Source organism: Chrysochloris asiatica, unplaced genomic scaffold (assembly GCF_000296735.1).
Source record: "Chrysochloris asiatica unplaced genomic scaffold, ChrAsi1.0 scaffold00021, whole genome shotgun sequence".
In the NCBI taxonomy this organism is placed as follows: Eukaryota; Metazoa; Chordata; class Mammalia; order Afrosoricida; family Chrysochloridae; genus Chrysochloris; species Chrysochloris asiatica.
In genome coordinates this window covers 2,199,467-2,208,519 of record NW_006408539.1, presented here as the reverse complement: position 1 = coordinate 2,208,519, position 9,053 = coordinate 2,199,467, and the positions used below count along the sequence as shown (strand labels likewise).

At 42.6% G+C, this 9,053-nt stretch overlaps 1 protein-coding gene across 2 annotated transcripts in view; it reads left to right on the top strand.

The window, feature by feature from the left end:
- Positions 1-1,529: 1,529 nt before the first annotated feature.
- MRO (maestro) overlaps positions 1,530-9,053 on the top strand; it is a 21,366-nt gene continuing 13,842 nt past the window's right edge. Inside the window, exons 1-2 of one of the 2 annotated variants that reach the window (XM_006837495.1) lie at positions 1,530-1,632; positions 6,087-6,233. In XM_006837495.1, the coding sequence (XP_006837558.1) occupies positions 1,534-1,632; positions 6,087-6,233 (246 nt within the window). In that variant the 5' untranslated portion in view covers positions 1,530-1,533. The remainder of the gene's footprint in view (positions 1,633-6,086; positions 6,234-9,053) is intronic. The other variant, XM_006837496.1, reaches the window with a different exon arrangement.

Here is a 9,053-nt window from a genome sequence, read left to right as displayed (position 1 = left end):
CTGCTCACTGGTTCCCTTTAAGTTTCAGTTCTAGAAGGGGGTTTTCCCTGGTGGGCTGACTTTTCTTACCTTGATGCCTCCAAAGCAAACAGTTTGCTTGAAACTCAAATAGTCAAAACAATCTGAATTTTTCTGCAGGTCTTTCTTTCAGTGAGAATCTTCTGTTCTCCCAGTAGTTCTGAGTTGGTCTGCATGGCTTTTCAAGTGGGAATGTCCCAACTCAGAAGGTTCTGGGAGGGGCTCAGGATTCCATCTAAGGCACCATACTCTACAAAGGCTTAACAAGAAGAATATTTACTACTCTGATTTACTACTCTGGGAAAATTCTAAGCCCATTTTAGCAAAACTTATCAGTTATGCCACTCTTTCTTGTCATTGTTGTAAATGTATCTAACACACAATTTTGCCAAATCAACTCTTTATAGACGCTCAGTTTATTGACAACAATTACTATCCTCAGTTGTGCAACCCTGCCCTATCCATCTCCACAAACCCTCCTGCCCACTGTAACCACTAATAAACTTTGGTCATTATACATTTGTCTTTTTATATAAGTGAGGTCATACAGTATTTGTCCTTTTGTGTTTGGCTTAATTCACTCAGTCTAATGTCTTCCAGCACCATCCATTCTGCAGCATGTATCAAGAGTTTATTTCTCTTACTGTCTGAGTAGTATTCCATTGTATGTATTACCACAGTTTGATAAGCCATTCATCTGCTGATGAACATTTAGGTTGTTTTTACCTTTTGGCGACTGTACCACAATGAACATTAGTGTTCAAGTCTCACTTTGAGTCTGCTCCCATGTCTTTTAGGCCTGTCCCAAGGAGTGGAATTGCAGGGACATATAGCAGTTCCATTTTTCATTTTTTTGAGGAATCACCACTGTTTTCTACATTGGCTGTGCCATTTTGCATTCCCACTAGCAATGGATAAATGTTCCAATTTTCCCACATCCTTACTCCATAACATTTTCTTGGCTATAATCTTTAAGGAATCAGATTGCCTGGTTGTTCTTCCATGGTACCATTGGGTGGGTTTGAACTGCCAATTTTTATGTTAGGATTTGAGGAATTCTGGTATGGTGCTGCAGTTGATAATCACTGGACTGCTAACTACAAGATCGGTGGTTCACACCCACCAGCTGCACCTTGGAAACCCTACACAGTCCTTGTGAGTTGGAACTGACTCAGTGGCACTTAACAAAACTTCTGAGTGTAAAACATTTACACCACTCAGGGATTATATTTCTTTGGTGATTCTGATGCAAGAAGTCTGTAAAATAATGTAGAAAAAGCCAGAGAGCAGGAACTTGCTCCCCACCAGCTTCTCTTGGGCTGCCTTGAATTGCTCTTCATCTTTTCCTGTGACTGTCCCAGATCTTCACCAAAGTAAAAAGCTACTTGAAGAAAGGTCTCAGAAATTCTGTTGTTTTTTTATTTCTGCCCTGGCACCAACCTTTATAGAATGATGTTTGTCAATGATGATGAGTTGGAAGTATTATGATGATGGTGATTATTTTTTTTCAGTTCAATGGACCAAAAAAAGAAGAGAATCCTGGGCCAATCCCTTCCCATCCCCACCTTCCAGTCCAGGAAGAAAAGGACACCAATGATGTCTTTCTTTTCTAAGGTTTGATATAAAATATTATGAACAAATATCCCTTCCCAGCAGCCATTCTGTAAACTGTAGACTTACCTAGTCTGTGGTGAGTTAGGCTCACTCCACTGAGCTTCCTTCTTCTGAAAAAAGTTTGGTGGAAGTTCTTTATATACAATTTATTGTTGTTTGGGTGAAAGTTTACAGAGCAAATTAGTTTTTCATTGTCTTAGTTATCTGGTGCTACTATAACAGAAATACCACAAATGAATGGATGCCTTTAACATACAAATTTATTCTCTCACAATTTGTTGTTGTTAAGTGCTGTCGAGTCGATTCTGAACCATAGTGACCCTGTATAGGCTTTCCGAGGAGCAGCTGGTGAGCTTGAACCGCCGACCTTGCAGTTTGAACGGCTTTGCAGTCTGGCGCATTAACCCCCAGCGCCACACCAGTTTAGGAGTCTAGAAGTCCAAATTCAGTACTGACTCTGGGGAAAGGGCCTTGTCTTCCTTCAGTATCCGTAAGCCCAGGATTCCTTGGAAATCTCCACGCATCTTAACATCATTCTCTCCCTGGATTTAGGAGCTTCTTAGTGCAGAGACTCCAGATCTAAAGGACACACTCCGCTCCTGGTTCTTCCTTCGTGGTGGTAGTAGGTGTCTCTGAGCTCTATCAGTTCTGACTCATACAGACCCTGTATAGGGTTTCCAGGGAGCAGCTCATGAGTTTGAACTGCCAAACTTGTAGCTAGCAATACAGTGCTGATCCTACAGCTCCACACCTGGACTTCCTGTTCTGACTCCTGGTGATCCTATATAGGATTTCCAAGGCTGTAAATATTTTGAGATCAGAAAACCTTGTATTTCTCTTGGGGAGAAGCTGGTGGGCTCAAACTGCTGACCTTGTGGTTAGCAGTCCAGTTCTTTATGTCATAGAAGTGAGGACTTTCAACAGATAGGATAATTACATCAGATCCAAGCTGACCACACAGGGGGATGGTTGCATTCTATTAGATGTCGTCCTGGGAGATTACTTCCTCTGAACTACCAAACCACTGAGCATCCAGGCCCAGCCAAGTTGACACAAAGCCTTAACTATCACCCCATTCAATAATGCAGTTGTTTTTTTAAAAAATGTATTTATTCATTTGATAAAATCCCGGTTTGATGCTGTTGGATAAGCACTGGACTGTTAACCACAAGGTTGGTGGTTGAAACCCTAGACAGGGTTGATATGAGTTGGAACCTACTCGATGGCACTTAACAACAATAGTAAAGTCCATAGTTTCCATCAGGGTTCTCTCTTTGTGTTGTACAGTCTTATGGCTTTTGACAAATGTATAATGTCACACATCTGCCGTTATAATATCAAAACAATAGTTTCACTGCCCTCAAAATGCCCTGGGGTCCACCTATTCCACTCTTCTCCTCCCCTGAGTCCCTGGCAACTTTGATCTCTTTTCTATGATGGCTTTTTCAGCTAGTATAAAATGTTTATAGTAGAACCAAAGTTAGTTGAGAGGAATTGAACTTGCTGCTGACTTCATGGTAATGTATAGAATAGACGGCAATGAATCTCCAGAATCATCCCGAGGTTTAGTTAGCACTGCATCTCCCCATTGAGCTGTGGAGACAGAAGGCTCGCAATCTCGTCTCCAGCCCTGCCACTCACTAAGGAGGTGAGGGCTTTGTTGAAGCTAAAGGCTTTGTTCTGGTCTGATCTTTCATGGTCTTTGTGCTAGTTAAGGTTTTGTGTTAACTTGACTGGGCCAGGATTCTTAGTAGTTTGATAGTTGAGATGTAGCTGTCCTCCATGATGTCATTTGGTTGATAAACCACTAAGAGGATTATGGGTGAGACACACCTGCTCTGGTGCAGTAGGAGAAGCACTGGGCTGTTAACAACAAGGTCCTCACCTGTCAGCCCAGGGAAACCCTATATAGGGTCACTATGAGTTGGAAATGACTCAATAGGCATTTAACAACAACACCCCACTTAATCCCATAAACACCCTGATTATGGGAGATTCCCAGGAGTGTGGCACACAACACCTTTCATCTGACAGGAGATAAAAGTAGAGAGATTTGAGCAGAGAAGGAGGGACCTACTGCCACCAAGATAGCATGTCCTTTGGCCCTGGGGTTCCTGCACAATGAAGCTCCTAGATCCAGAGAAAGACTGAGGCCTCCTAGATCCAGAGGAAGACTGAGGCCAAGACACAACTGAGACATGCTGGGCCTGCAGATGCTGAAAGGAGACAGGGACTTTCTCCAGAGCTAGGGCTCTGAAACGGGACTCCTAGCCTCCTAAACTGTGACAGCATCAATTTCTGTTTGTTACAGCCGTTCCCTTGTGGTGTTTCTGCTATAGCAGCTCTCCATACTTAGAAGGAGGAGTCCTGGTGTGGCCCTGTGGGTTAATGTGCTGGACTGCAAAGTAGGTCTGGACTTCAAGGTCAGTGGTTCAAAGCTTACCAGCTGCTCCTCAGAAAGTCTACACAGCGTCGCTATGGGTCTGAATCGACTCAACGGCTCTTAACAATAACAACAACAACAAGATCCTCAGACAGGCCTGTTTCTGACTCTAATACCACTGTTAGCAAGTTGTTTCTGACTAATAGGGACCCTATAGGATAGAGTAAGGGACTCTGGTAGTGTAGTGGTTACGAATCGGGCTGCTAACCTCAGGGTCAGCAGTTCGAAACTACCAGCTGTTCCACAGGAGAAAGATGAGGTTTTCTGCTCCTGTAAAGATTTATAGCCTCGGAAACCCTTTACAGGGTCACTATGAGTTGGAACCTACTCCATGGCACATAACAACAACAACATAGGACCAAGTAGAGCTTTCCCATGGGTTCTTCAAGGCTGCCATCTTCACAAAAGCACACTGCTACATCTTTCTTCCATGGAGTGGCTAGTGGGTTTGAACCACTGACTCTTTGGTTAGCACCCAAGCACTTAACCACTGCACCAGCAAGCCTTCTTCTGACTAGTCTGTGCTGCCATGCCCTGTGTCCTGCAGACCAGCAGGGCTTTCCTGGTCTCAGTGTCCCTGTGCTTACTCCGGAGAGTAACCTGGCTCATGCCCTGCAGTTACTTAAAGTTCAGTCCTAGAAGTCCAGGTTTCTGCACCCACACACTGTTTTCCAGTTTCTCTGATCTTTGCATTTCCTTCCCTGATTTGCATTACTTAGATTCCTGCATGCTGGAGCTGAACCCTCCTGCAAGTGCCTGGAATGTTTTGTGGACTGCTCTTTGCATCCAGTGTTGAGGGGGCTGACAAAATGAACCCTGAGTACTGACCCTTGGATTTAGCCACATGTTGGAGTGGGAGTGGATGTGAGAGAATGGGAGGAGAGAGAGTGAAAAATATAAATAGTATAAAGAGTTTTTCAAGGTGCTTAGCTACAAAATAGAGCAGAAAAACAGAAAAATAGGGAGGAACTAGAAGAGGAAGAAGCATCAAGTGATTTTTTTTAAAAAGATGGGCAAACTAACAGCTTATCTTTTACTTGGAAGAGATCCATATTCTCATTCTACACAACACCTACAAAACAACAACTCTGACTTCATTTCTTTAGGTTGCCATAACAAAGTCTCATAAACTGGATGGCTTAAAGATAAACAAATAAACAAACAACCCCCAGAAATGTATTGTTTCACAATTTTGAAAGCTAGAAATCTGCAATCAAAGTGTTGTTGTTAAGTGCCGTTGAGTCCATTCTGACCCACAATGAGGGTTTCCAAGGAGCAGCTGGTGAGCTTTAACCGCTGACCTTGCAGTTCAAATGGCTTTACAGTCTAGCACATTAACCTACCGCGCCACACCAGGGCTCTGCAATCAAAGTGTAGGCAGGGTCAAGTTCTCTCCAAGGGTTCCCGGGGAAGACCCCTCCATGCTTCCTCCTGGCTTTGTGGTTCCTGGCAATCTGTGGCATTCCTTGGCTTGCAGATGTACCACTTCAATCTCTGCCTCCTTCACCACGTGGTCTTCTTTCTGTATCTCTTTCCTGTGCCTTTTTTTTATAGGGACCTAAGTCATATTGAATTAGGGCCCACCCCTAATGACCTCATGTTAACTGAAACATCTTTCAAGACCCTGTTTCCCAACAAAGTCACATTCAGATGTACCAAGGGTTAGAATGCCAACAAGTCTGTTTGGGCGGACACAACCCTATAACGACACCCCTCCCTTTCAACATTGCTCACATCCCAAAGTTGTTCTAGAGCATCTCTCTTCATAATTCCCCCAAACCATCAATTTATTTCATAGATTAAATGAATATTTTCCCAACAAATACATGTTATGCAACCCCACCCAAAGTATCAATGTCTTCATTATGTAGGTCAAACGAATCTATTTCCAACAAAACCAGGCATCTTTAAGTGGAGGAAGAAGGGAAAATCGAGCAGGATTTTCTTTAAAGGGTGGGGTTTGCATGCTCTGAATGCTCCCAAATTGAAGCATTTTTGACCCCTCACACAGGTGTCTGGGAAACTGAGGCTCCAGAATCGGGAATCTCTGAAGAAGGTGATTTTCATCTTTGCAGAAAGAGCCCAAGACTCCAGTGCTAAAAAGCGTCACATGGCAATGAAAGGACTAGGCACCCTGACCTGTGAATCCCCGAATAAGGTAGGAAAGGCAGTGCCTCTGAAACTATCGCCAAGCCTCAAGCCAGGACCTGGGTCAGATAGTGCATGTACTAGCTAGCTGTCATTGCATAACAAATTACTACCTACGTAAGAGCCAAAATCTTCTCCCAATTTCGTGGGTCATGAGCCCAGGCAGCACTGAGTTGGGTCTTGAAGGGTCTCACCAGGTTGCTATCAAGGTGTCTGCTGATTTCTTTCTGGAACTGGAGGTCCTCTTCCAAGCGTGTGTGTTTATTAGCAGAATAGTTCTCTCCAGTTGTAGGACTGGAGATCCTTGGTGGCTCTGAGTCTAGAGACCACCACAGCCCCTGGCTACATGGCCCATCACAGACCCTCTTCCAAGGCAGTACTTTTTTTAATTTCTAAATTTTGTTTTGTTATTGTTGTTGAGACACCAACCATCTCCCACAGTGTTTGACAGTCCATTGTGATGGCCACACAGAACTCATAACAATACTCATGACTATGGGGTTTATTAGGGAAGTGAACAGGGTTCAAACCATTCAGGATCAAAACCAGTTCAGGATGAAGCTGTTTTCTAACGAGGAACACTTACCTCTTCTCTGCTTACAGAAGACACGCCTCACTCTTGTCTTTGGCTTCTCAGCCATGTTGCCCCTTGTCTCTGCTCTGCTTAGGCAAATGTTTCACAGCTCTTTTAGCCAGTCTGTGAATACCTAAAGGGCACATTCTGCAAGTCGGTTTCCTGCCTGTAGGCACTTAGCTTTACTTAGTCCATGGGCCTAGAGCCAGCAGCTGCTCTGTGTCTCCATGCTACTGCCTTTGCCACCACACCCACCATTGTCAGTTTTCTAGGTAGGGGTCTCATGCTCCACTCGTGTTCTTCCTTCTTGATGGTCCTGGGCTCGTCTGTTCCTGCTTCTGAGATGGCTCCCTATAACCTAGCTGGATGACAAAACTAACCGATCCTAGTGTAGATTCCCACCCAATCACTTGCTGGGAGTTGAGAAGACATTGTATAGAAAAGCCATATTAAGTAAATTCAAGGTATCGCAACAAGTAAACATCTTTTTGGTATTCTCTGCTTTCAGCCAAGATCCATTTGACATAAGCAGTGATATCCCTCATTCCATGTCCACTTCTGAATCCAGCTTGAATTTCCAGCTGTTCTTTCTTCAAGTACTGTTACAGTCATTTTTGGATTATTTTAAGCAAAATTTTACTAGCCTGTGATATTAATGATATTGTTCAATGATATTCTTATTCTGTTGGATTACCTCTTTTTGGAATGGGCACAAATATGAATCTCTTATAATCAGTTGGCCAGGTTTTCTAACTCTAGGTTCTTGCACATTTCATTATAATACTTTGTCTTCCAAATTTCATTGCTTAGATGAGTGAGTGTCTTCAGTGCTGCATCCGTTTGTTGAAAGATTTGAATTTGTATTCCATCATTTCCCGGAGCCTTGTTTTTCATAAATGCCTTCAGTGCAGCTTGGACTTCTTCCTTCAGTTCCATTGATTCTTAATCATATGATACCTTTTGAAATGATTGAACATAGATCATTTATTTTTGGAATAGTGACTCAGTTTATCCCTTCTATCTTATTTTGATGATTTCTGTATTATTCAATAGTATGCCCTTCTAAATTGCATGTTGAGGTTTGAATTTTTCCTGAATTTTTTTTCAGTTTGGGAAATACTGAGTTATGATCTTCCCTTCTGGTTTTATAACTCTAGGTTCTTGCACATTTCATTATAATACTTTGTCTTCTCAAGCTGCCCTTTACAATGTTCTGGTCAGCTCTCTTACTTCCTTGAGGTTCAAACTGACCTTGAGGTCCAATGCATTATCCCACAGCACCACACCAGAATCCATCAACATAGCAAGTTGAGGCTTGAATTTTTTCTTTAGTTATTTCAACTTGAGGAACGATGAGCATGTTCTTCCCTTTTAGTTTTCTAACTCCAGGTCTTCTTGAGCTGCACTTTCTACTCAGCAATTTTACCTCCTCCTTTCTTTCACTTGCTTTAGCATCTACACTGGAAAGCAAATTTCAGAGTCTCTTCTGACATCCAGTTTAGTCTATTCTGTAATGACCTTTCTTCCTGTTTGATGTTATTGATGTCATTTCACAACTTTTCTGATCTTCAGTCATTAATGTTGAATCATCAAATGTGCTTTTGAGATGGTCTCTAAATTCAGGCAGGATATGTTCAAGGCCATATTTTGGTTCTTGTGGACTTGTTTTAATTTTCAATTTTCTTCAGCTTCAGCCTGAACTAGAAGCCATGGTAGTATCATGGATTATGAGCTGGACTGCTAACTATAAGGTCAGTTGTTGGAACCTACCAGTTGCTCCGCAGGAGATTTTCTGTACTTGTAAAGATTTATAGCTTCAGAAACCCTAGACAGGGTCGCTATGTGTTGGAATTGACTCAGTGTTACACAACCACTAGCCTGAACTTGCGTATGAGCAATTGATGGTCTGTTCCACAGTCTGCCCTTGGCCTTGTTTTGTCTGATGATATGGAGCTTTTCAATTATCGCATCCCACAGATGTAGTCAATTTGATTCCTGTGTATTCCATCTGTGAGGTCCAGATGCATAATAGCCTTTTGTTGTTGTTAAGTGCCATCAAGTTAGTTCTGACCTATATTGACTCTGTATAGGGTTTCCAAGGAGCCACTTGTGGGTTTGAACTGACCTTACAGTCCATCACATTATCTTGCTGTGCCACACCAGGACTCCAGTAGCCTTTCATGTTGTTTAAAAAAGGTATTTGCAAAGAAAAAGTCATTGGTCTTGAAAATTCTATCATGCGTCATTTCTATCACC